The 27,885-nt window shown below is 42.5% G+C and overlaps 4 protein-coding genes across 8 annotated transcripts in view; 2 read left to right on the top strand and 2 right to left on the bottom strand.

The window, feature by feature from the left end:
• Positions 1-78: 78 nt before the first annotated feature.
• Positions 79-5,365, bottom strand: LOC124208029. Of its 3 annotated transcripts, XM_046605720.1 has the most exons (4): positions 4,282-5,365; positions 807-3,560; positions 589-731; positions 79-511 (listed from the first exon to the last, which is right to left on the bottom strand). In XM_046605720.1, the coding sequence occupies exons 2-4, from the start codon at positions 973-975 to the stop codon at positions 338-340; spliced, it is 486 nt and encodes a 161-aa protein (XP_046461676.1). In that variant the 5' UTR covers positions 976-3,560; positions 4,282-5,365; the 3' UTR covers positions 79-337. The 3 variants fall into 3 exon arrangements, with proteins under 3 accessions (XP_046461676.1, XP_046461679.1, XP_046461677.1); XM_046605723.1 differs by lacking the exons at positions 79-511; positions 589-731 and having other exon boundaries at positions 2,920-3,560; positions 4,282-4,891; positions 5,061-5,084; XM_046605721.1 differs by lacking the exons at positions 79-511; positions 589-731 and having other exon boundaries at positions 2,920-3,560; positions 4,282-4,891; positions 4,977-5,082.
• Positions 5,366-6,425: 1,060 nt separating this feature from the next.
• Positions 6,426-7,703, top strand: LOC124208028 (ATP synthase subunit O, mitochondrial-like). The gene is made up of 5 exons (XM_046605719.1): positions 6,426-6,536; positions 6,789-6,833; positions 6,891-7,134; positions 7,201-7,313; positions 7,378-7,703. The coding sequence occupies exons 1-5, from the start codon at positions 6,510-6,512 to the stop codon at positions 7,576-7,578; spliced, it is 630 nt and encodes a 209-aa protein (XP_046461675.1). The 5' UTR covers positions 6,426-6,509; the 3' UTR covers positions 7,579-7,703.
• On the bottom strand, positions 7,674-14,369 carry LOC124208018. Its single transcript, XM_046605706.1, has 11 exons — positions 14,049-14,369; positions 13,783-13,969; positions 12,983-13,718; positions 12,452-12,920; positions 12,230-12,384; positions 9,964-12,168; positions 9,643-9,896; positions 9,251-9,575; positions 8,919-9,182; positions 8,624-8,845; positions 7,674-8,551 (listed from the first exon to the last, which is right to left on the bottom strand). Exons 1-11 carry the CDS (start codon positions 14,236-14,238, stop codon positions 7,718-7,720), a joined length of 5,841 nt encoding a protein of 1,946 aa, XP_046461662.1. The 5' UTR covers positions 14,239-14,369; the 3' UTR covers positions 7,674-7,717.
• Positions 14,370-21,180: 6,811 nt separating this feature from the next.
• LOC124208022 overlaps positions 21,181-27,885 on the top strand; it is a 56,999-nt gene continuing 50,294 nt past the window's right edge. Inside the window, exon 1 of one of the 3 annotated variants that reach the window (XM_046605709.1) lies at positions 21,181-21,320. The gene's annotated coding sequence lies outside the window, so the exon portion shown is untranslated. The remainder of the gene's footprint in view (positions 21,321-27,885) is intronic. The other 2 variants (XM_046605711.1, XM_046605712.1) reach the window with 2 other exon arrangements.

The raw sequence follows: 27,885 nt of genomic DNA, 5'->3' as shown, positions 1-27,885 counted from the left end.
GCAACCGTCGGATATACTTGGGCAACTGAGATCACAATTTAATCTGCCAACGAGCCAACAGCTGGAATTTCGTATAAAACAAAGGAAACTTCGTGTATTATTCTACGTGACTGATGTGACGAGTTTTCATCAGATTGTTTGGTATTTTTAGTTAAAAATATGACAAAAATAAGGAATTCCGTCGAAAAATGTTAATCGAGTACGTCTGCTTGAGGATAGGTGGCGTTAGCGTCCAAGGCTGATTTCCTGAGAATTCCGTAATATCCCATCAAAACAAATAATTGTTTACACCACAAACGCATCAAAAAGTTGTTGACTGATGAATGAATGCCGACGACTAGCAGTAAGGCATGTTTGGGTAGTAGTTGTCGTTGTTTCGACTATAATAAATCGAACTGGGTACGTTGGTCGAGATGTAAATCATCGTGCCCATATTCTCCATGCCAATTGCCATGTATTTGATTGATTGATGAAGCGCCTTCCGTAATCGCTTGCCGGCAATCTTGATTTTCTAGGAAAAGCCAACACAGAAATCAGCAGGGGGTTTAGCAATTTTTGGATAGAGATATTTCAATAGGAAATAATTACATCGCGTGGAATGATTGGCTTGTTTGTCGATCGACTACTAGCCAGTAGAGATTGAGCTTCTTCATTAGATCCGTTAACTCGTCGAAACAATTCTTTGAATTTACCTCCTAACGACGACGATTTGCTGACTAATGGTGTCTTGACTGAAATAGCAAAACAAGGCGGGAAATTCACATTTGGTTTAAACTCAAATAAAATAGATTTTTCCAATCACTTACCACCGGTTTTATAGTTTGAATACTTGTCCGATTTTTCCAGCTGATCGGGTTCGGTTGTTTCTTCATCGTCCGATTCGTGAGCTCTTTTCCGGTTACTGGAACTGGCAATGTTACGATTGATTGCCCACGAAACGGATGGGCTAATCAAGGCACTTCCAAAAATATCCATAATGCAAATTGAATTTTAGAACTGACGCGATCAAGGCTCCGGAGCCAAATGAAATGATGGAAAGAAACTTGTCAAGTCACTTCGCCTATATACCACACCACGTACTAACGTCAAGATGGACAGAGGGCGCATAGTAATAATTCTGTTGCCCATAAAAACTCTTGAGGAAAGAGAGATGAACTAAAAGAACTGGGCTAATGCAAGGTCGTCGGAGGTCAAAAGACAGATTACACCCTCTGATAAGGCATGTAGACCTTGAAAAAAGCCGGAACAGGTCCATCCATCGACGACCACTGTGTATTGAACTAGGCCCGAAAAAAGGGCGGGGTCCCATCGGAATTGTTATGCTGCCTCACGTACCCATAGCGTTTCCAATGTTTTTAGATGGGAGAGAGTAGTACATATTGAACCTTATACTTTCACTAGCTGATAAGAAACAATCCACAGGGACAGTTGTTAAGGTTGTTATTTATTCTCTTTCTCATAAAGCGCCCGGGTGGGGCGCTCTGTTACGTCGAAAGTGCGGACCCATCTAAAAGCCAATCAAATTTTGGCGCTTCAGGACGCACCTAAAAAGACCTTACAGTATCGACGCTAGGTGGTGTTGACGGAAAGAAAAATCGTATTATTTTAAAAACACCGAGTGGGACGTAAAATAAGATTTCTAAAGGCAGTCTACTTGCTTAGTTCGTGACGCAATTCGTTGCTTAGATGTCGGACTTCTATAAGAATTAACGAACCAGTAATTGATGAATGCGAAGCTCTTTGATTCGTCAACAATGGAGGGCAAATTTCAGTTTCAGATCTTAAGAAAAGACCGCATCAAAGGAATTTGGCTGCGCTTTTTATATTGATGAGTGGAACAACTTTTGGATTCAATTGGACGTGGAAGAATTTCTTGGAATGAATTAAATGATATCAAACTAGTCGGAATTTTCGTTTCGAAATCGTGAATAAGACACGCGATCGATATTACAGTGCAACATGAAAACCAGTTCCATTTCCCGTGAATAATTGACTTCCAGCAGATTTCAATGACGTCCTTTGCCTTCTTTGAAAAGTGTTTCAACAGAACCGGAACTCTCCACAAATTGCGACAGTCTAAAGCAATTCCTTTTCATTTCCATTTCACGAACTTTGAATTTTATCGAATTTTATACTGAACACGTATCAGGGTCTAAGACTGTGGGTGCATAACAAACTTAAGAAGAACTTTAAAATTATTGTTTAAAACAAAATGTTACCAGTATAGCCGACACTTCGTGACATTGAGACAGGCCACTGTTGTTCTTTCAAACTAAAAAACACTTTGTCGTTTTGTATTGCCCAAATCCTTTCAAGTTTCGACTTTTGTTGTCCACCCTCTGTTCTCCGTATCGTATCGTGGCAGGAGGATAGGTTACCTTTTTACAGCGGTGTCAGAGTTGTCAAACTAGTCAGATGATTCGCAATTAAACAAGAATTACGTCACCATTCTGCTTAGTATTGCAGCAGCAAACTTCCGGCGTGTCTGGTCATTGATTTCATTTGGCTAAATTACAAAGTGATGAACCTTGAAAACCGAATTTGGCACTTTTTCAGTGTCTCCTTTGACGATCGCTAGATAGCGTCAGGAGGTGGAAGACCCGCGAGAAAATTAACCGTGAGAAAACTAGTTGCGAAACGAGTCACGCACGCTTCCAAGGCGGTTCAATCCAAACAAGAGGAATCCGCTTGTCGACGTTGTCAACATTTAAAATGACTCGGGAAAGAAGCAAAGGAAATCTGCCAATCAATTTCGCCTTCCGACATGGGTCTAGACGGGACCACTAATTTGCAATTCAATCCTTTTAAAGACAGTAAATATTCACTTTTAGGGCATCGTAGAAAAGCTTCAATCAATTCAACACGTAAAAGGGAATGACACACAAGCAGGTTTCGGTACAAATCACATCAAGAGTCAAATTGTTATTATTTGAATTGTATTTTAAAATTTGTTCCCTTTCCTTCAACATCTCGACGACAAGGATATCATAACACAATCCGACCAATCGGAAATATATAAACTGGACACATGTTGAAAGAAACAAAATGGTTTGAGGAAACCATTGGCATAAAAGTGGAATCCTCATTCAGCAAAGGGCGAAAAAAGAATGTCGTCGTCGTTTGTGTGTGTGTTTTCGGTTGGAAAAAAGGGAAGAACACGGGCGCATAATTCACAAGGCAATTCAACACATTTTAGGAGGATAATTCACAACATTTTAGCGAGAAAAAAAAACAGAATCTTCAATCAAACTGATTGATGGGCATCGAAAATCCTGACAGGATTTCGTGCTGTATGGGTTAGAATAAAAAACATACTTAGAAAATCAGGAAGAGAGAGAAGGAATTAGCAATTCTGTACAGACCGTCCGTCTCCAATCTCATCAAAACCGAAGAGACTTGTTTTTCTTTGTCGCTAGGCATTTCTCAATTTAGCAGACGCACGTACGAGATTCTTCCGTGTACAGTCCGGGTTGATTGAAGACCTTAATAATAGCGATCCCAAAGTATTTGGCTCCTTTCTTCAGCAGCCACTCGATCCTCTGCCCAGCTTTCCTGACAATCTGCGCAATAATATCAACAACAAATAAAAACAGAGTGTGGGTTAGAAAAATAGTAGCTAAGGTATATATCATTTTGACTCGTCACACACATAGTTCACATCTAGCAAGACACAAAAAGAAAGTAGGCCGTCGTATAACACACGCGACTACGTGACACTTTTACACTGGAAAATGGCTACCACGCGACTCGGCGTCCTTACTGCCAAGTAGTTTCAAAATAGTCACGTATTTCTGCAACGGCATCGGACGACAAGTCGCTATGGGAAACTGTTGACCATTTGAACAATGTCAGGTTGCGTGTGTGGTACGTTACCTCTTTGGAATGCATCGCAACAATTTAGTTTCAATTAGACGGCGAGAAGACTCGACTGGAGAACAGTCGACCGGTGAATAAGATTCGAGTTTGTTTCTGGCTGAACAAGAAAACTTTGCTTTTCCCAAAAAAAGATTTTAGTTTTTCTTGGTTATGGCCGAGCAGAGCGTGAACGAACGAAAACATCACGTGTGTTGTTGTTGTATATGCACAACTCTTTGGGTTTAAAAGTAGAAAGGGGAAGGAATAGCTTAAGGGCGCCAAACTGTTTTGAAGGGCAACTGGCTCGATCCACGCGCGTCCGCCACCGGATCACTTTCCAATGTCCTTAGGGCGACTCTCTCGAATGTTTCGACGATCAACGGACGTAATTTCAAAATCAAATCTCAAACGATAAATCGTACGTACCTTGAATGATATCCTCTTCTTTTTGGACTTCTTGGATTTCTTGCCGGTTTCACCGGATGCCGGATCGGCTTGCTCGAATGCGTCCCAAGCCGGTGGGTTCGACGATGAAATGTGATCCGCTTTGCTGCATTTTGTCGACTTTTTCTGAGTTGATTTTTTCGAGCGGATGGAAAATTTAGGCCGACGAGATGTGCGGACGGATTTCCGGATTAAATTTTGTCCATCATCTCGACGAGGTCGTTGAATAACTGTACCAGGAGGAATCATCGCCTTTAATTTGGTGGCCATTTCAAATCGGGTAGGACACGGTCGTTCCTTCACGAATTTGGAATCGAAACTTGTAGGTCTTCAATCGTTTACACCAAGGTTAGAAGGAAGAGGCCGATCACTGTGAAATTTGTCTTCTTCTTCTTTTCAGAGATAACACTCGGCGGAAACACTCAATCGATGTGACTGATCCAACAAGGTCTCGTGCTCAAACACAACTAGGGAGATTTCTCGACCCAACTGAATTGGGGACCCTCTAACTACGCAGTTCTGGTTCTGTTGAAGGTTGGTCCAGGTAGAGAAAAAACCGGCACTACCCGAGGCGAATTTAGAAACTCCGCCCCTGCGTTGGAAACGGAAAAAAAAGAAAAGAAAACACGATAATAAATTGCAACCACCTGACGGGCTCAGCCAAATTCAGCTCGTACGTTGACTCCGGAGGCATGTTAACCAGTTCCATCCGAATGCAGCAATCGAGTCATCGGCTGAATGTCCCAATCTCGTATACTTACCGATTCCCATAACGTCACCTATTCGTCACACGGAAAAATAAGTCAAACGTGTTATCACATCATAATTGGTTCCAGCTCTCCGTTTTGATTACGACTCCATCTGTTGAGAATAAACACGGCCATTTGCATTCAACGCGGCCGGCTGAAAATGTAACGGGTCGAGAATGTAGACTAACAAGGGAGAATGTATAATCGGAAGACACTAATTAAAACAGAAGGCAATAAAAAAATTCTGGTCTTAAATAGTGGTATACAAGAGCACAACAACACAATATTTTCACAAAGAGATGATCGAATTATTACGAAATGTGTCATCTTGTTATTATATCTGCAGGCTTTCTCTGTCGACCACGAAGTTGCTCCATTTTCTAGAAAGTTTGATAATAAGCTTTCTATAGCGGCAGATTCGGATAGTGAAATGGAACAGCCATGTTTTTAAATGCTGAAAATTATTTCCCACTTGATTAATTTTGTAAGGTGCAGAAAATAATTTTGAATGACAGTTGTGATGTGAGTTTAACAACTTGTACACGGTAGCAACACAAAAAAAATACACAGACGAACGATCATCAAGACATCAACCTAACGATTCAGATGGGTTTAAAGGAATTTTTAAATGAGAATGTGTGTATAAATTCACTCCAATGAACTCAGCATCAGAAGCTGTTTCAAGACCTTGGTTTGACTTGTTTCTCTGATTTCGCCTGCTAGAAACATTTCGTCAACTACACTATAGACCTGTAGTCAGAAATTGAACTTGTCAGCCATCTATTTTTTTTATTTGGTAAACAATAGTTTTTGAAAGGTACCTTGTAGAAATTGAACACCAGATCCAGTTCACACACATTGTGGAAGTATTCATTTAACACCTCGACAAAGTTGTGAATGGCTTCTAGGTAACACAAATTATTATCATTGATGTCCACACAAATGCAAAAATAGAGACCAGCGTATCGTCTGTATATGATTTTGAAATTACGGAACTGAAATGGAAACAAAAACATTAATGGCTGCAAGGTCTAATGTAGTGGTGAATCGTACCTCAACAAAGTTGGTATGTTTAGCATCTCGAACCGTTACAACGGCGTGCACTTCTTCTATAAGTTTCTGTTTCTCATCATCATCAAAGTTCATGTACCATTTCGCCAATCTCGTCTTACCGGCACGGTTTTGGATAAGAATAAAACGAATCTGGATTTAAATTTAAATTAATCAATGAAAGCTTGATAATGAAGGAAAAACACATACCATGTCGCTATTTCTTCTAAGTTTGAAGTAAGGCGACAAATAAATTTCGGGATAAATGCTGTCAGATGAAACTCCCACTACAGCTGACAGAAATCAATGAGGCCACCTACCGGCGTGAGTCGGGAATTCTTCTTCTCGGATTTTCGTCAATTTGGACCTTCACGACCTGGCAACATCTGACTGTAGAAGAAACCTGTAAAAATGGCCGCAACCAAATTCGGAGTGCTCGTGAGTAAAATTAAAGTTTTACTATTAAAATAGAGAATAATACTTTGTAATCAACCCGTTTCAATGTTATGTAAGCTTACAGTTTCCTTTCGTGCTATTTTTCATTAATGAACGTAAAAATAAATTATGTAAGAGATAGCCTGCTTGCTGGCGACAATAGCCGGTTGTTTTCTCACAATCCTAAATTAATTTGCCGTAATTTATCAAATTTAGTACTATTTTCAATAAATGTTTTTACTTTCCAACTATTAGGCTCGTAACTTCAGCACCAGTTCATCATCCCAGCAGTTGGTGAAGGTAAATCATGTGAGTGTGGTATAGGTACATTTTAACCTAATTGTGTAATTTTTATAGGCTCCAGTCCAAGTTTTTGGGTTGTATGGTCGCTATGCCTCAGCACTCTACTCTGCTGCTTCCAAACAGAAATCTTTGGACAAAGTTGAGAGCGAGTTGAAGGACTTTCATGCAACTATCGCCAAAGATTCTCGTTTGGCAGAATTCATTGCCAACCCCACTTTGAAGAGATCACTTAAGAAAGATGCTCTTATTTCAGTTGCCAAGAAATTGAAAATGAGTGCTGTTACAGGCAACTTCCTTGGTAAGTTTTTCTTTTCTATTGGTTTTCACTTTATTCTAATTGTTATTCATATGTTTATGATTACAGAACTCCTTGCTGAGAATGGAAGACTTAACAAATTGGATGTTGTCACTGGCCATTTCTTTAACATGATGGCTGCATTCAGAGGTGAAGTTGTATGTGAGGTCACCTCAGCCAAGGTAAAATATATAAATCTAAAAAATGTTAAACAATTCATGTAAAAAAATTTATTCTTATATCAAGGCCTTGGATGCTGCTACATTGAAAGAGGTTACTGCCGCTCTTTCTGGATTCTTGCAGAAAGGACAGTCTCTCAAGATTTCAACCAAGGTGGATCCCTCCATTGTTGGTGGTCTTGTAGTTGTCCTTGGAGATCGCTACATCGACATGAGTTTGGCATCCAAGATTGAACGTTACACCACTCTCCTTAAACAACCCGTCTAGAAATTTTAAGTTGGCTGCGTTATAGTGGGAAACAAATATGTACATCAAATGGCAAAGATATGCTGTAGTGGATATGAAAAATAAAAGAAATCGTATCACGAGGTTCTCCTTGTATGCAAACAAAATTGTCATTGTTATTTCAAACACCACATTCAGCTAAAGACAATAATTTGTGCACATTATATCTGGTTGCAACATTTGTCTCTTCTTGGTCCATAAGTTCTCGCATATAACTGTGTCTTCGTTCCCAGTTTCGACTAAGTTCTGTTGGGCAAGCCGAGGATTTCTTTTTGGAACTTTCAACTACTGCCAAATGATCCTTTAGATCGGGAAGATTGCTCACAAAGCGGGATGAAACTTCAACGAGCTGTCGCATCAATTTAACATTCAGCATGCAGGGAGGGGTAACAAACCGGACGGTCTTCAAATCCTTCTCCTGAGCTGCTTGAATGATGCTTTTGGATTCGTGAATGTGTGAAGCGACGGAGCATAATACTCGGGCATATTGGTTAAACGTAGCATAGTTTGGCTCAGCTTCATAGAGTACATGCCACAAATTGACCATCAACTGCATTAGCTCACACATGATCCAGGGAGCAATAACTTGTTGCTGCATAGGAAGTAAATTCCAAATAGGTTTTCTGCTACTGATTTTAGCATTCTGCATCTTGGGTTTGTTAGTGGTTTTGTCGGCTGTGTCTTCGTCTTCGGCTTCCATCATTTCGACCTCCTGTTCAAGTTTTGCAATAGCTTCTTCGTCGTCCTTTTCTTTTGATTCCCTCTTCTTCAACATGTGAGTGTAGAGCGTGTCCCACATTGTCGTCACCACTGACACCATCTGACTAGCTTCATCTGCAACGGTGTCGGTCAGCAAGAGGCTATCAAGCCACATGATAAGGCCACGATGTTGAATCAAGTCATAGGTAATGATTGAATTCTGAAGTGAAGATTGTACGACTTCAAGTATGAGCCGCTGTAAATCAAACAAAGAAAAATGTCTCGATTAAAGCTCAAATTAAAATTCAATTGGTAAAAAAAAAATAACCTTATCAGTTTTGTCGGACAATAGATTGGATGGCTGCAGGGAGAGAAGGATTCGAAAGACTCTTCTTCGAGCACACACTAAATAGTCCTGACGACTTTTGATGCCATCTCGAAGAAGGCTGAGTAAAAAACTCCTTTGAAGCGACCTCTGTTCAGGTAGTTCAGTGTTATGAAGCATGACGAAAAATTCGGGAACTTGGGTCACATCCATAGCCGATTTTACCTAGAAACAATGAAAGGAATGGCGTTTAAGTTGTAAACGAGAAGGAAATTGCAATCAATTAACAGGAACATACCAGTAGAAAGTTGTTAATTGCACGGTACATTGGGTGAGAAGGATCTCGAACGATGGCTGCAGCTTTGGCAAGAAATAATGCAATGATATTGGACAACTTTGGTGGTAGCTGTCGAGCACCACTGAATCGCTCTTTGAAGTAATCAGCAGCGCCATATCGGACACAGTTGATCAAGTGAAGCCACAAACAACGCTCCGGCCAAGCGGTGGCACTGTCAAACTGGTAATGAAGCCGACTCAAACAGAGCCAACCGAGTGATCTCATCTGTCAACACAAAATGGGAACGTAAATTAAAAATAAAGCAACAACAAAAAATGTGATTTACGAAATACCTCGCTGCATGGACTGCTGAGAGTGGCGAATAATATCGATATGGCTCCTGACTGAGAGAATTTGCCACATTGGACTTCATACTCTGTAGAGAGGACATGAGCCAACGACAACAAGATGAATCGCGGATCGTAGTCTTCACTTTCTTGCGTGATTTCCGTGCCATTGAGTTTTAGTTCGATGGGGAAGTTATAGGCAGTATGAAGTAGTTTTTTGCTGTTGAGTAATGATAGCACTTCGGCGGCTTCCGGCAATTTGGCAATCCGAGTTGCGATACCTCTCTGAATTGAATAATGGGCAGCGGCAGCCGGTCCCCATAGATAGGGTCTGTAAATTAAACAAATGGAGCATCAATATTGAGTCTTGCCACACAATTTTGGGAGAAAATATTTACTTGAAAGGCGACAGAACGACGCCATTCTTCTCGTAGGTACGCATCAATCCCAAAATGAGTTGATCGGACGCTGATCTAGTGGCGTGGTATGACGACAACAGCAACGGGACATGACCACCTTGACAAATTTTCGGATTCACTTGAACCAGCACAGTCAACAGATGTAAAAGTGCTTTCTTTTGCTCCACATAAGTCTCTCTCTCATCCATGATGACAGTCATGAATTCTGAATGGCTGATAACCATATCATGTACCTGTGTTCAAACAAACGTTGGCATTGTAACAAAAAGAAGGGCAAACATCGTAATAATGTTAAAATACCTTTAGGGCGGCTGCCTTTACTTCGTCCGTTTGGCCGGCTAGTAGTAGACGCCAAATGTTGGTCATGATTTGCAATGCCAAAGTCGGAAGAGTTGACTCTTCAGCAGTGAGCGCACGAAGACCGATACGCAGAGTATACTTGAGAAATTTACTCCAAATAGCATCTTCAACTATGGCATTGGCTAAGGTCGGAAGATCAGCTTGAGCTTGTTTCGATAGCCAATCGAATTCTCGTACCAGCTGCTCAACTTCAGTAGGCTCCGGATTCTCGGATTTGAATTGACGAACAGTTGCATGGATACATAATTGGATATGAAGATCGTAATGGGCGCCATGTCGGCCTGCCTCGACAAACTGGCCGCAACTGAAGTTTTTCTTGGTCTCTGATAAAAGGCCAGTGGCTAAATCGCGACACTCTTCGGCTGTCCAGCATTTGTTGATCAGAGCGCTGAGAAATTCTGGAAATTTTGGGACTTCGCTGGCAACTTTAAGATATTCGGTCCGACTTGTCAAAAGCTGCTTCAGGACCGGCGAAATATTCCGATTGATCATCTCTAAAACTTTGCTATCAGCGCTGGGACTATTGAGATAAGTTGGGATGATTTGCAATCTCCAGTTGATCTCTTTGAAGCGTTTCTTGTGTGCCAGACACCACTGGCCGAATGCAGCGCACAACTGGTTTGAAGAAGTTACCAAAAAGAGACAGAATTTTGTGTAATCCGTCTTGGACTTCAGGCAGGCTGTTAAAACAGCCGTGAAGTCATCAGTTGCATCTAGAAATTCCGGGCAGACACTGGCCACATCATAAATGCCTTTCTTCAAAACCGGAGTAGCATCCAGAGAAACAAATAGTTGAAGAGCTTCTGAAAACACCGACCAGGAAATCCGTTGGATTACACCTTCTAGTCGTAGTCGACCAGCTAACTGAAGGAAGACGTTCAAGTATTTCAGGCACACCTCACTAGCTGCAGACGTCAGCCGATGAACAAGGGATCGGATTTGAGGCTCAACTTCGTTAATCTTTAATTCAGATAACGAGAGCAAAAGTCTGTCTTCATCAATTTCTTCGAGGGATCCTTCTCCTTGGATAACGGCAGCGATAGAGTCGTTTAATTTACGTTGGTACATTTGATCCAGCTGATGATCTTGAGTCAATTTCAAAGAATCCTGAACGAGTGCATTGAATTCCTTGACGAAAGAATCACGAGTGTTCATCAGGTCAAACCACTCTAGGGTGCGAAGGTCTTGAAGCAGCTTGACGTGAAGTGGATAACCTGATTCCTCGGCTTCGCCATCGACAATGACCCGTAATAGGCCAAGAATGTTCAATTGATCCGATTTTCTTGCTTCCGACACAGACAGGCAAGTAATACACTGGTAGAGGGCTACTTCAATGATGTCCAATCGATTCCTTTTGGCAACAATCTCGTCTTCCCATTTCGTCTTCAGTGCGGTCCAGTCCAAATCGTTGGGAAAATAGCAGCTGTAGAGAATCACGGAAGTGGGGCCGAGCCCAAGTGTCGATACATCAGCCTGTTCCTTCTCTTTTGTCCACGATTTTAAAAAGTTTTCCAGCGCAGGACTCGATGACAAGCTGTTGGGTGCGGCTTTTAATAAAGCGCTTGCAAATGTTTCCAGTTCACCCTTTTGGCAAAGTAATAGGTCGCACATTACAGCCGAAATGTAAGAAGCGACTGTTTCTTTGAATTCGCTTAGTTGGGTGAAGCATTTCCATGCTGCCAGAATGAGTTGACTGCAGGGTGGTTCCAGGTTTTCGGTTTTTGAAATACCAAACATAGATTCAAACGTGACATTCAATGTAGAGGATGATGTCAACAAGAAAGAAAATGCTTCGGCGAAGAATTGGGTTGCTTTGGGATGTCGTTCCAGCGTCGACGTCCAGATGTTTAACTCGTCGGACGACAGATGAAGTTGTCCAAGTTCTGGTTGTCGACTAAGTTTGAGTAGTAGCGAACCAACACACAGCCGTAATTCAGACAAACTGTCGCCTGCCAAACACGATGAAAGTTGGGAAACCAAAAGTATTGACTGGTCTTCAGTCATTTTTGGTAGATGTGACAACGACAAGACGAAGTTAAAAACGGACAATTTCAGCCTGTCCAGAGACTCCTTTTTGACAGAGTAATCTTTTTCACATTCCATTACAGATTGAATCATTTCAGTTGCCGGGAAATTGGACTGATCCTGCAAGAAAAGATTGGGTTAACACACTTTTTCATTACTTACAAATTAAATAAAAACTTACTTCATCTGTAATCCAACCAAATTTGGCATAGTTCACCAGTAGATCCAACAGGACAACCCAACAGTCAACGTACCATTCCTGACCCTTAAACGTAGGCATCTCCCGACAAATTTGAATCAACTTTGATGCCTGTGGTACCTGCCATGAAATTTTCTCTAAAAAATAAAATAAAAATGCTGCATTGAGCAAGGGTTGTGTTAAAAACTAAAATATTAGTTTTACTTTTGAAGGCTGCGAAGATATCGTTTTTTTCAGTATCTGTGTAAACGCTTGCTTTCGGATTTTTCATTAAAATGGTGTGGAATTCGTTGATCTTATCAAAGACAGTTTGAAGAAGCCGTCCAGCATTCACTCTGATTCCGGAATGCTCCATCAGCAAACTTTTCACGAAAAAGTTTCGCGGAAGAGAAAGGGGACCGACCAATGTGGCAGCACGGATCGCCTGTTGGGCAACGGAGTGTTTTTCTTTCGGATTGAAGACCATCGTCAAATTCTGGACTTTAATGATTTGCTGAACAACGTCACAAAGATTGAGCCAGGGAACCGACATTCGAATCTGTTCCAGATCTGCAACCAAGCTTCGGAAATAAGAATCCATCAAATCCGGGCATTTCTCTATTGTCTTGACAACAAGCTGGGACTGGATCTCAACAATACGCGGAGAAGCACCGCCCCAGAAGTTGAACAAGTTCTAATTTTAAACAATCGTTAGTTCCTCAAATCGTAATGGGTTAAACATATATGATACGATACCTGTAGCATCTCAAGGATGAGGTTGTTCTTGGTGATCGAGTCAACACCGAGGTTGTAATCAGGGAAGGCGATACCATATTTATGTGAAGTCGTCAGGGAAAGCAAAAGATTTTGAAGCAGTTCAGCGACTGTCACTTTATCCTCTTCCAAGGATTCATCTGGAAGAGAGTTTTCCACGGTATCTAGCCTACCTACTCTCTTGGGCTTCTGAGGTCCAATCCAATAGAAAAGACGCATCAGCTGCAGCAAATTGCTTGATTTGAAGATGTGAAACTTGAGTGTTTTGCTCAGCATCGAGTTCATAACAACTTTTTCGCGGAGCGCTTCCAGGAAGAGCTGTACGACACCGATGGTGTCGGTACGAAGATGTAAGAAGACAGGCCAGAGAATGGCTGGATTCTCGCTAATGGTACGCAATAGCATAGAGTCTTCTTCCATCAAGAATGAAGTGATGAACATAACAAAGGTGGAGCGCACGTCGGGCAAATCATGGAGGGATTTTCGTTGACTAGCCTCGACGAGGTTCTCATTTGAGAAGTCTACACGCGTGATCACTGCGCGGGCTGTCAAGTGGCCAAGAGTGACCATTGTAGTAAGAAGCCGGAGAGCCGATTTGTTTTGATAGGCATTGCAATTAGGTGACATGGTCCTGTAAATGTTATCCATGTGGGACTTGAGTACGCTGCTGGCCACTGTCGTGCCCAAATCACGATACTCGGTTAGGTCGCTCGCCATTCTATTTTTAATTAAAAAAAGACTTAACATTGATCAAATTAATTATGAAAGTATCTACTACTTACCTTTCAAAGAGTTTTTCAAGACTTATGAAAACTGTGACAATATTACCCGTTTTAATCTTGGGTATATCTAAGAGAGACAGAAATTCTCTGCCTGTACCACCGTTTTGTAGAAAATCCTTGACAATGTCAACAGCCCCAAACTCTCTAGCTTTAAATGCATCCGCTGCAACAATGAAGTCCTTTATGGCTATAAACGAAAATTTACAAAGCGTTAATATGATTGATACAATCATTACATTTTCAGAGTTAATAAATTGACATTTTACCTTCAAATGGATCTTGGCCTGACAAGCCTTCCATAATTGACCATGCCAAATCTCGTTTGCGTTTTTTAGACGCTGTTGTTGGAACGCTGGATGTGAATGTGTCTTTATTTTCACTGTACATTTCCGATTCATTTTCTTCATTAACACCATCTTCTTCTGAAGGATTTTTTCTTTTATCTGGTGACAACATGATAGAACAAATAATGATACTCTGGAAAACTTTACAAGTGATATTTTAGTAGTCAAATCTCAAAAAAGTCAACCACGTGCGGAAGACGTGTGACTTTGATTGTTTTCAAAACGTCGGCTGCTAGCAGACTCGGTCAATAATTGAATACAACATTGCCAAATTGCCCGTTTAGTTTCTTCGGGTTCGGAAGAAAAATTGCCAAATTGGAAGGAAACCGCGAAAATTCAATTAATTGGTTGTAGTTTGAGAAGATGTGTTTTTTACAGGGTTTTATTTTGATTAATAATAACCCTACACTTTAAGACGAAGCCTAATACAAATTTTTCTGAATTTTGACATATCATTCTCTAATGACTTGATGGACAGTCGTATGGGGGGAAAAATATATTAGGCAGGCTGCCACAGCTAGCTGAATAATCTCTAACGATGTTATTAGTTTTTATTAATTAATATCTGTGCTAATGAAGAAAATATGGGCACATGTCCCATGGATGTCGGTATAATCTACAGCTCATCATGGTAATGAATTTTTTGTATGCCCGCCCTATAAGCTGAAAGCATATGTTCGTGATGTTTCAACAACATGTGACGCGTTGCGTGTGGCATATTACAAAATTATCTCCTTCGTAAAAACAAAAAAAAACAATCAACAAACACGCACAGCTGGTTTATATAAGTTTTCCCAATAAACACGGACAGACGAACGAGATAACATGTGTAGGCCGACGTCTAACATAACAAGCTTACGGTCCGTTGAACAGAATGAAGACGGTTGATCCAGATTAGTCACGTCAGCAATAGTCTTAATAAGTTTTTTTTTTTCGGGGGGGGGGGACTGAAGTGTTAAATATTAAATGTACTGTCCATATATTAACGGTAAGAAGTCGAATGATAAAACGTTACGAAATTGCAATCCTTAGACTCACTGGTTTCTCGGATTCTTGACACAACTTTTGCACATTTTAATGACGCCAAAAGTAGTGAAGCTAATTTGATCCCGTATTACAGTTTTCTAGAACTACTCCAAAGTCGACTAAACTTTTTCGTACAAAGCAAAGTTATTTTACTGCTTTCCGCTTCCGTGTTGCATAATCCCTTGGCAATGCAAAATGAATTTGCGGTCCCGCGAAACCTTAAAATAAAAAAATATATATATTTGAGGATTATATTTTGGAGGAAAGCAGATTGAATAAAACCGCAAAGTATTGAGCGCCGTTTGAAGAGCTGGGGCGTTATTGGAATAGGAAAAGGTGCGTGTGAACATTTCCCTGCTGGGATGTTGCTGTGCGGCGGCCTCACATGTGTCTGTCTCCATTGTTGTCATGACAACAACCTGAGGAAGAAAACCGCTACAAAAGAGTCGATCGTCTCCTAGAACCCTCACTATAGTGCCCGAAATGTCCACAGAGATAACAAAAGACGCAGCAAGGCCCATCCGCATTAGTGGCTGTAAAACGATGAAGAGTCTCCGAGCTGACGGTTGTTCACAGTGTTCCGGGTAATGTAATAACATTCCAAAGTAGAGAAATTGTCAACAGCCGACGACAACAGGAAAAAGAAGAAAAGAAATAAACGACGAATACAAATCAAAATCAGAAAAGAACCTGTGTTGTTGTTGTTGTAGTTGTGGTGGTTCGAAAGCAACACGGGCCGACAATGGAGTCGGCGGATGAATCTGTTGATGGATCGCACTACAGCCGGATGCATGTCGCATCCATCTGCGGCAGTCCCAGTATGAGTGCAACTGTCACAAGCAATAACGGCAATCCATTCTGTCTCTTCTACTCTCCGACTTTAGCCATCCAGCACAACAACAATATCATCCAGAGCAGCCGGGCATCAAATTCCTGGATCGCGTCTCTTCGGAGTACCAAGCACAGCAGCACTCGCTCGCCAATAATGAGGTAATTGTCTACTACGTGCACAAAAATGGAATACATTTCAGTTTCTGTGTGCTGCACCACCTAATAACAACACAAACAAAATTAAGAACAAGAAACTAAACGTAGATTTCTCCAGCTACAAAGTTTGTTGTCACAACTTGTTCTTTTTTTTACCTACCTACTTATACTCGACAGGTAGAGTAGGTGTAATATGCAAAACTGAGTGCCAGGGCCAGCATATTGTACCTCGAATAATAACAACCCCTATTGATCAATTAGTGCCCTATATACAAGAGTAGATGAGAAAGTGCCTGTGTACCTGGGTACGTGCGCATATAGTGCAGCCCTTCATTACTTTACCTGCTCGTTATAGATCGCTCCCTGCGAGTCTAATCAATGCAAATGGGTTCCATGTTGAATTATAGAGAGCAGCCAAACTTTGTGTGCGATACACACTGATGACATTTGGCGACGAATTCAACCGAAAACTTACGCAGGCACATACGGGGCCGAGTGTCTCAGAGAAACAAACCTGATTATTTTCCACCCTGAAATCGATTTGAATGCACTTCATTAGAATCGATCATCATTACATGTTGTCTTTCATCAGAAAACATCAAAAGTAACGATAGCAAAAAGCGAGAAATTGATTGAATCAACCGGAACTGGCTGTCTGGTACAAACATTTTTCTTTTCCAAAATGATTGTTGAATCTAATTATTGCGTCACATGCAAGGTATAGGCTCGTGTACACACGCAAAGGACAGGTTCATTACTTGACAAAAAAATAAGGGCGGAATGAAACTAACCGCTTATCGCTTTCTTCTTCGAACATGCGTGGAACAACAAAATTTAATTGTTATAAATATATACAAATCAAGTGGCCACCAACACGAACTGTCGGAGAGAGATAATGGCGGTTGGATCAACAGCACCAGTGGCAGGACTGGCGCGTTTGATTACGGCAGGTCGCCTTCCATCGACGTCAGCAGCTTTTCTTCATCATCATCTCCAGCGCATTCGCTTCTTCTTCTTCCATCGTCTTCTTCATTTAGGCAGTGGGGTAGCCTGGAGTCGATCCAGCGGAATCAACGGCTCAGGCAGTTAGCCGCCCAATCCAAAACCAAAGTCAGGTACGGTTCGCCAGCTTGAGAATATCTGTACCTACATATACATTCGATTTTCCCAAGATTTGAATGAAATCAATAGCTCTGAAATATTCAAAACGGGGTTCTAATGAAAAGAGCCCGGAACCGTTGGCTATAGATTTTCGTTAAAAGCTTTCCTCCGTCTCATTACACGCATACCAGTTAGAGTTTCCATCAGCAAGTAAAGTTGGGAGCATGTTTGAGTCGATTTCAACCTGTGTGCAACAGCCAGCCCTTTTTGAACGCTCCCCGATCCATACGCTATCAAACGCTCTCCTCCTATTCGCATGTCTATAAGCCGTGGATAGGATCGACCTAGTAGATGCCTCTGGGCTCTCTGTGTGCTTCATTGAAAATTAATCCCCCACCCACACTCTACGCAAGGGAAATATAGGAGTAGCAAAATTCGATTTCGCTTGGCCAAGTTTGTGAAACGCTCAGCAGCAACCGCAAGGTTTGATTTCCATGTACTAGGATATTAGACGCGTGTTACTCCTCACATCACACTCATCTCTGCGAGCATTTCCGGTGAATAACCTCCGGATATGTTGGCGGTTATTAGTAGTAGCTGCAGCACTTGTGCTATTTCTATACCGTCCTCTTAACTCATAAATTTACTTTTTATATTTTTGGTGGGCGGGGTGTTTGAATTTGCAGATCAATTTCGGCGAGGGAGTCGACGGCGGCGGCCGAACGATGGCGCTACATTCAAACGGTTTTAGAACGCCGTCGAAAGGAAAGTTTGGTTAGCAGGGAGCGGTTCATCCGCCAGCCTCTGGACAACATTCTACGTCAGAAAGCCGGTGCTAATAAACAAGTCGCCCAGGCTCCGGTGGTCTGGGATTCCTTGGTCGCCGGGCGATCCATCCTGAAACGACGGGCTCTCACCTGGCGGGCCAAAGCCGGGCGTCACGTTCATTTCGACAGCAATCAACAAGCAAACGAAGCCAATAACGACAATTGCCGAAATGGAGACAAATTGCCTCAATTGCCCGTCGTTTCAATTCCGGAGGAGACGGAAGCGCCTGGCAGCAATGAGAGTTCCTTCACCAATGAAGAGGATCAGCGACTGCCTCTGCTGCTAATGACTCCATCGCCCAGATTGGAAATCATCACAGATGCACAACAACAACATGATCCCGGTGATGATGATGATGACACGACTCTCCAGCGTGTCTCTCCATCCGGGCCGAGCTGGGTGGAACGCCAAGTGGCCAAAGTGAGACAACGAAAGTTATGGGCCTTCCGCCAGCAGCAGCAACAGCAACAGCAAAAACTTAGTCATCATCCGCCTCGAACAATCCTCAAGCGGAGTGTCTCATTGCTCGTCAATGTGCCGGATGAGCCGGACACGGACAGTTTGAATGAGGAAGAGGAAGGCGATCGATCAGATTCCGGACAGCCCGTCGTCGACGACGGGATTCACAGGAATAGTAACAACCGCCAAAGTCTGGCCTGGGAGGTCTCGCTGGACAAAGATGAATTCGTGGAAATGTCCAGCGATCAAATAAAAGACGCAGAGGCGACAGCAGATGATCCTTACGGCGGATGGCCACACTTTCCCGTCAAACTGGCTATCTGCATCCAGCAGCGACAAAAAAGCTTAAAAGAACGGAGCAAAGCCGGACGGAAGGGGAAAAAAGAGGAGGCGACAACGACGACGACGGGAAGTGAAGGGAAATTCCATCCAAACAACTCGTTTGAGCGCCGGAAGCGATTCGGTAAAAGGCTATCGATCGCCGTTGTCAGACAGCGAAAGAGAAGAATACCCAAGAGGGGGCCACTTTCATCCATCCATCAGCCTCGAGCGAGCCGCCAATCCGGCGAATCTCGACAGCCAACCCCAAATGCGGATGATATTAAGGGCCACGATCCAGCAGCTGTTCCCGCAAATCCGATTCCGGATGACGTAGTAGGACAATGTTTAACTAACGCAATCCCCTTACAGGTGCTCGATGCGGCTGACCTTCTTCCCTCCGTCAACGCGGATGCGATTCCGGAAATTTCTTGTACGCACAAATCTAATGAAATCGACAATCCGGTCGCTTCCAGTAGTCCGATTTCCAGCCGGTCGGATCAAATAAGCGAAGCAGACGTGATGACCCCGCAGGCGGCGCTGCTGGACGACTCTTCCGCCGGCCCGGAATCAGAGGCCGAAACGATAGCTGCCGATGCCCAGTCTCATTTGGACGAAATGATTCCAGCTGCTGATGATTCGATGGCCGATGAGGATGACGACCACACTGCCGGATCGGCATTTTCTCCTCCTCCGACGAGCCGGGCCGGCCAACGAGAAGAGATTACGGATGCGGATGAAACAATATCGGACGTGACCGTGGATGATGGACCGTATCTTATCGATCAGCCAGCAGAGTCGACCAACGTCCTGAAGGCAATTCCGCCACAACAAGATGTCGGAATGGCATCCAGGGCGGATAATATTCCGGTTGCTGCTGGTATTTCGCCCGTCGAGCAAACAGAATTTCGCATAGCGTCGCCGCCACTCCGCAGCAGCAGTATCCCCGGTATTGACAATAAAGACAGTGGCAGTCCGGCTGGCATAAGACTGGCGGCTTATTGTTCCGGCTGGCCGATGGCTATTTCAAATCAAAATGGTGGTGACGCTATTCCTTATTCTCCCATGGCGACCGATTCAGACTGGAATAACTTTGAAGCTCCTACTTCAGAGGAAACTATGGCCGGCACAATCAACCGCCCAGAGGTCGACGTCTCATCAGACGCCACGGCATTGGCACTCACGATTCCGGCAGCTCAAAAGGATTCAAATCACCCGCCAGTAGTAGCCGACTCCTCGACCGCCGTAATTATTCAAACTTCACTTGACAAAAAGACCAAAGAGGCTCGAAACGCTTCGAGGATATTGTTCCCGCCCGCCGTGACGTCAACCCCGACTCAAACGGAACCACCGCCGCCGCCCGGATCAAAAGAAGATCACAGAGCGGAAGGAGGAAATAAATGCCGGAGCTCGACCGACGTCAAAGAGTCGGACGAGGAAACGGGGACCGAATGCCAATGCCTTCACAGGGCCGTCCTCACCTGCCTGTTGCCCGAAGCGGCCGAAACGCTGGCCAACCTGGAACTCATCCGCCGCCAATTGAAAAAGGCCAGAATCCGGCGATGCCAGGGAATGAGCGACCAACCAGGCGGCCGGCAGCCGCTCCAAGTCCGTCGCGATATTTTTTCGACTTTCGATCCCGACTCGCCGACAACAAATTAATTAAACAGATAAAAATCGAAATGGTTTAGAATTTAATTATTTTTTGGTGTGTGGGGTTATTTCGTTTATTTTTGTTTTCCGCGCCCCTTGGGCGGATTGCGCAGACTCGGCACCACGCCTTTTCTTGCCCGTCTCTTTCGGTTTTCTCTCTCCCGTTTTTTTGTTGCCCGTGTCCGAGGCATGTTGACATCAGTATTTGACGGTCTGTGCATTCCAGTCGGCGATTTTGGCTTAGTTGGCAGCGCGCACCGGACCATTCCTAAGTCCTGTTATTTGCCGGTTCGTTCCGCGCAGTCTATTTTGGGTTGTTTATTTTGTTTGTTTGTTTTTACGCGCTTCCCCTTTTAAAAATTTGTTCAAATTCTTTAAGTTGTTCATCTATTAAAAGTGTTGAGCAGGTGAATTGATTTGGGTTTGAAAAAGATAAAAACGAACCATGAACACAATTCTACTACTTCCCGTTATTGGTTCTTCCTGTCACTCAACAAGCGGCCAAATTATCGCAGATGGACAACACAAATTGGAACGAAAAGAAATAAGTGTCGTTTGAGAAATAATAATTTTAAAAAAAATTAATCGATTTGTGTCGAGACTCGATCCCACTCGTTTGTGCGTGTGAACAACAACTGCGTCGAATCGAGTCAATGTTAACTTTGGTTTTTCAATATTTTGAATAGACAACAAACTAATCAACAAATGAATACAAGTGATTGTTCACATTGAATTTCGTCGATCCTTTTCTACCTGAAACAAAATTTAAACAACTAATAAATAGAAAAAACCAACGCGGGTGTCGATAGAAGACGAAAAAAGGTAAGCCGCGTTCATTTATTAATTCCCGGCCGGGCAGCAGCAGCGGGCGTATTACCTTCAAGTTCCGATATTGTTGCCCGTGACATTTGGCGATCCTGGGAAATGAATTCCCGACTGACGTTGGGTCCTGCCAAACTTGGTTCAACTATTGTAACGAGAGATACAAGTTGGCGCGAGTCGTTAATATTAATAAATGGATATCCATGTATATTGAACCACGTCATGGGAGGGAGGAAAGACATAGTCTATATCATTCTGTTTATATAACTCTGTAGACTAGCCGCCTTATATATATATATATATATACACACACTACTAGCATGCGCACACAGAGAGAGATTCGACAATCAGGAGTCTAGAAAATCAGGATCTGGGCTGAGGGCCCCGCAAAACTTATTTGATTATTGCTTTGATGTAGTTGACTCCCAAACATCGTTGGTGTGTGTCCCATATTTCTTCACGTTGATTTTCCAGATGAGTACGCCTCTCTAGTCTTTTCCTGATGCGCACAAGGATCATGAATAATCATGTTCGCCTTGGCAATATAGCAGTTTTTCTTATTCTTCTCCACTTTTGTTATTTTAGCCCAACGCAAATGACGAAGAGAGAAAAAGAATCGCTAACGACTTAGACTCGGGGTATAAAAAGAAAGTTAAGCAGGCAAAAAGACAAGATTGGAAAATAGCGGAGCTCCTATTCAAGAACCCCCATTGAATATAGAATATTTACGTCATCAACTTGGGGTTTTTTTTTAACACAAATTGTCGGGTTTCCCACTAACTCCACAAGATCTTTTCAACATTTACATTTGCCCGTTCACGTCAGAATATTTTGGGAGAAAGGATATCCCGAGCCTATAAGATGCACACACAAAAAAACCGATGGCGAATCAAATCAAAAGAGTGATCTGTTTAGCCCTCAAGGAATTACTGAAGCAAAATATTATACTTCAAAAATGGCCGGGTGAAACGTATACACACACGCACAAGTGTGTGTGCGCAGAGAATCAACGAGTGGAAAGAGAGAGAAGAGAGTCGCCGAGCGGAAGAAACTTCTTTTTTTCCTCCACCAATTTTTCGTGATGAAAATCTCAATAATCGGCTTTCTTGGGCGCTAGCAGATACTTATCTACGTATATCTCTTCTTTCTTTTCTAACAAAAAATAAATAAAAATTTTTATATTCTGCGAAAGTGGAAGATATTTTTATTTTTCGCAAATCATTAAAACAAATGGGGAGGATTCCACGTGGACATGCTACGCATTTTTAATGTGGACTATCTACTATTTTTAGACGCGGTGGGGAAACTATAGTATAACACGCCCGACTGACAGATTATAATGAGATGAATAAAAGCCATCAGCAGAATTATAAACCCAAGATTCTTAAACGTCTACATCAAATATACTTCCCCTCTTTCCTCATAGACATTTGACATGATCTGCACATGAGCAGAAAATGCAAAACTTGGCAACAATGAAAATGAGTTGTTTCAATGTAATAAACGCGAAACGAAAACACGCAAAACAAGAGAGATGTACGTATAGCAAGGCGCAGACAAACGCTGGGAGACACTTGCACATTGGTGATGGCATTTTCATTTCTCAGAAACTCTCCGCTTGTTGGTTCCTTCGTTTCGTTCAAGGTTTTCGGTTCGTTTAAGCGGAAAGTTGGGTGACGGGATTGCAAAGTGCGTCACATCTGAAAAGCTTCGCCCAAGTTTTTAAAGTTTTTTTTTTTTTGTTAATTCCGAAAATCAATTCAAAAGATGAGCGATAACTCTATACAGAATGAGTTCAATAACCGCCAGCGATTGTTGTCGGTTGGGGTTTCCAACCCGCAACATTGCCATTAGAATCGGACCATCACTCAAGCACGTACACATGACGAGAAAAGTTTCCCTAATTATGTACCGCGCGGTGATTGCAATCTCAAACTTATTTCATCCACCACACTCGGAATATTAACGAAAATTATTTAATAGAGACCAGCAATAAAATGTCGTGCACACTTTGTCGTCGTAAATGGTTATTATGGGTCAGAGTTTTCTTACGTCATTGATTCAAGCTCGTGAGAAAAATAAAAAATGACAAGAGGGTCAACCGGTCCGCACTGTGCGACCAGCCAAAAGTAAACAATCGGCTCACTTTTTTTAAATCCTTTGCTGTTTGATTGTTTGTTTTCTGGTTGAGGAAAGAAGTGCGTGCGAGGAAATAAGCCGATTGACGTCACGGTCTAGACTCCAGACATTAGTTTGAGTACGATTTGCATATTATTGTGAGCAGTGAACTCATTTCGGCGATTACCAACATCTCCTAGACAGTATGAATGTACTATTTCGATGGGATATTCAATAATTCACACCCAGCGGATGCGGAGTTCATCAAAGTACACAGGAATAAACTCAATAACGCCAGCAACTTGAGTACACACACATACAGTCGCTAAGAACCTATTCAATATTTAGCGCAGAGAAATGAATCATCCCTTCACAAAATTATGATAACTTATGTATGGAAACATCAGGCATTATAAGGGATACAGGATCTTCCGCAGCTATTCACAGCCCCCCTTCCAGCAGGATCCAATCGATTTTTTCTTTCGCAAAAATGTGTGTGGGAGAAATAACAACCTTAAAGTCTTGCGTGAGCTGGTGTGTAGACTACGTAACAAGGTGTATAAGCCGGAAACAACAAGTCTGTCTTCCCTACTATAGCTATATATAAACATGTATATAGAGAAGACGACGACGACGAAGACGAGGATATATTACGTGATTATACAGTCTAATACACATTGGCGGCAGCACGGAATACCTGTCTCAATATTTCATTGTTAGCGCGCGCGCCCACCCCCCAAACGTCTAAAAGGTGTACACGGGTTGTAAAACATTTCACCTTTATATATATGAAAAAACACCTACAGCTAAAAAAGGAAAATACTAAACCAAGAATCTACGTAGACTGTATGCACAACCTTGGAATACTTTTTTATTGGTGTTGCCATCTGAAATATTCAAGGATCGAATGGCATTTGGGAGCCCCCCCACCATCCATTTTTTTGAACAACTCTTATTCCGCCGTGTCACGTTGTGACGTTAAAACCCGACGCCCACTCTAGGTGATTCCCCTTAGTTGTTTTTACGCTCTGCTCTTCTGCTATCTCCACAAAAACAGCCGTCTTCTATACCAAGTATAAATCATTCAAAAAAGATGCAGAGTGTATTAACATTTGCAAGTTTTGTACCCACTTTGGAGTTTGTGTCCCGTTTAATTATTTTGTTTTTCTTTCTTTCATTTTTAATAATATCCTCGACCAAAGTAAAAAAAAATAATAAATTAAAGCTTGGGCGAATCACTTAAAAGATTAAGAGATGTCGTGCAAGGCGTAATAATAAAACAAGGGCCACCAACTCATTTTCTTCTTTAGTTTCTGATACGTTTCCAACTTCATTAAACTGGGCAAAGTTTTCAAAACGACCAAGTTGACAGTGGCGCGGGTGAGGCTTTTACGTTGATCTGGGATAATTATTTCAAGGGAAAGACGATCAATAATTTAAAGTGCTCAACGGGAAATGAATTAAACAGCGCAAGAAACACCCGCCGCCGCCGCCGTGCGAAAAATCGATCCAAGAAGAACGACCGCGCCATCAGCTTCCCCTCGTCCACACAACTCAGCTCCGATTCTATATATACTACACGTACATTTATATACGTGCACACAGTACGTGAATCAAGTGCATAAAGGGCTAATCAATAAGAAATCCAAGGCCAATAAAAAAAAAGAAATCTCAACAAGAAAAAATAAAAAAGTGATGACAAAGGGATCAATAAGAAATCAGAGCCCAGCACAACGACTGATTGATTGATTGACCCGCCACAGTCGTCTATAACAGCACAGCTATTCAATATTGCCTCCTTTCTCCGACACCAATTTCCACGTGCGCCTCGTATAAATGTACACACGCTCGCAACGTTATACTGCGTCTACTCTTATCGATCGGCGGGTGAGTCCCGCGGATCCTCCAGGATCTCGCACACACGGTGAGAAGAAGGTGTGCCAGAGTTGGATTAGACGCAATGTCTACTACTCTATAACTCAGGTGATTACCTAGACTTTTGCGCCGAGATCTAAACAGCATTGAAAATGTCAAGTCGAGAGTTCACAGCAGAGAGCCGTGAAAAATGAAAAAACGAGCGGCCTTATTTAGCATATTATAGGTAGAGAAGAAGAAGAGGAAGAATCAGGCGGGAGGGGCTATTGTATAGGCAATGAATATGCATTGTTAATATCGCACCGAGAAAAGCTATTGTGTGCAGTTGACTTGCCCTTTCATTTTTTAATACAGCAGCAGCGTCTTGAATGGTATACCTGACGCATGCTGCTGCTGCAGTGCGGGAGGAAGAAGAAGACCCCCCTCTCTTCTCCGCGTGAATGTGAACGTGTTCTTACCTAATAAGCAATCCCGAAGGAGTGGAAAGGCTTGAGATTGGCAGTTCACGCGAGAGAGCCGTCACCCTGGAGATGCCAGCGCTTTAGACAGGGAATAAAGCCTGCAGATTCCCGTTTTTCTTCACGAAAGAAAAAAAGAACTAAGAGAAGAGAGAAAGTTGGAGAATATTGAACGAGAATGCCGGCTTCACGGTGGTGGTGGTGGTGGTGGGTATTTATTAGCAGGGTATAAGAGTCTTCGTCGGGGGCTAAAAGGGCGCTTGCCATACATATTGTAAACAATCTCCCAGTAGTTGCTCCACTTTCTTCGTTACGCCCGATAAAAGCTTCCAGCAGAGGCCGCAAACAACAACGGAGGTGCCAAAGAGAAAAAACCTTGAGATCCCCAAGACAACCGTGAGCCCCCACCCAAAAACCCTTTTTTTCACGGCCCCAACAAATCAATGTCACGCTGAAAACGTCAGAAAACAAAAACACATTTGACGTCAGAAAAAGCGAACATTAAAAAGGTACAGCAATCAAAAGAAAACCAGAAAAGAAGCCCTTAATTCTAATTCAATTCCTTAATTGTATTAGCACTCATTGTATAAGACGTGTACAACACACAATCCTTGGTGATGGCTGCGCAGCTCTGAAAGATGTAGGGCGTCTCTCGCGTGTAACCCTGACCGCACATTGTCAGATCTATACCTGGGATCGACTCTCTTGTTATGTCTAGACGAACCCACACGATGTTGCCCTTGTTTACACAAACGTACTTTATACCAGCCCACGTCCGAAATGTTAAGACGTATAAATCCTGGACTTAAGACTCCCGCCCCAAGTAAAAAGGTTCGCGGTATAAATTTCCCACAGAGACCACCGTAGTGTGGGGTCTATGGACCCTGAAGTTGGTCGGCAAAGAGACAAGTTAGTCAGAGATGGAAGACCTAACCCCTCTGTCGCTTCATCACTTTCTTTTGTTTTTTTCTCTTTTTTTTATATTCGCGCTCGGCTGTGCTCTGATATCATTCCACACGTCTTGTGCATGTGAATCTTTTTCTTTGGCCGACCGCTGGTCACCACCAAACGACGTTTCCTCTCAACCGCGAGCTTTTGTATAGTGGATTGGAGCAGCCGCTGGAGCTGGATTTCCTTGATGACAGATAGCCACCCCTCTTCCTCATTTCTAAAGAGTATCAGCTGGAGACCGGGCTCCTCTCCCGGGTCCCCCGAACCATAAGCTAATGAAGTTGATGCTTAATGAGAATTTGCCCCCCGCTGACAAGAAGCGAAGGCCAAAACCCATCGGCCGTCCAGTTATTTCTATTGTTATCATTTCAGATGACGACGTATAATGTACTCGGAGAGAGACACGACAAAACACAACGACAAACAACAACAACAAAATATGTCCAGCACACAACAAGGCGAGCGAACCAGTCTAGGGTATATATCGGATGCCTTCAGGGAATAAAAACAGCTGGGATCAATAAACATTTCTCCCGAAAGTAATTCGAGGGTATACAGAGCAAACAAAAGATTTTCCACTGAAAATTCATTTAGAAAAATCCGACGACAACTTTGTTTGATAATAAAAATAATCAAAGCAATTATCAGAAATCGGAAAGAGAATGGCGTGAAAGAGGAGCAAAGAATTCCGCCGTCAACTTTGGCAATGAATGGAGCGCCGGAACGATTCAGCGCGCATCAATCGCTAATAATAAGAGTTTTGGCAAACAATTGAGAAATTTCAAGAGTTCAAAGAACATCGATCGACATCGCATAGCCACGTGCAGCTATAGAGCAAAAGTTGATGACTTGAAATTCTCAGATAACTGGAGATATATATCTAACGGTACGTGGAAGAATAAAAAAAAAAGCTTTCAACAAATTTTAAAAAAAGAAGCGGATGACGACAAGAGAAAATGGCGCCGAGTTCAATTGACAACAATGACACACACAAAATATCCGCAGTTTTGAGGTCGTTGCGTCTGTCCTAACCCTTTTTTTTCTTCCAAAAAAAGGCCTACAAAAAGTCAGCAGTCTCATGCGGACAAAAAAAAGTAGAAGAGCCAATCCGATTATACGATTTGAAAAAAGGAAAAATCGGAATAGGATTTTTTCTCCGTCCG

This window comes from Daphnia pulex, chromosome 11, assembly GCF_021134715.1.
Source record: "Daphnia pulex isolate KAP4 chromosome 11, ASM2113471v1".
In the NCBI taxonomy this organism is placed as follows: Eukaryota; Metazoa; Arthropoda; class Branchiopoda; order Diplostraca; family Daphniidae; genus Daphnia; species Daphnia pulex.
The sequence above is the reverse complement of the archived record's forward strand: the minus strand, read 5'-3'. Positions and strand labels throughout refer to the sequence as shown.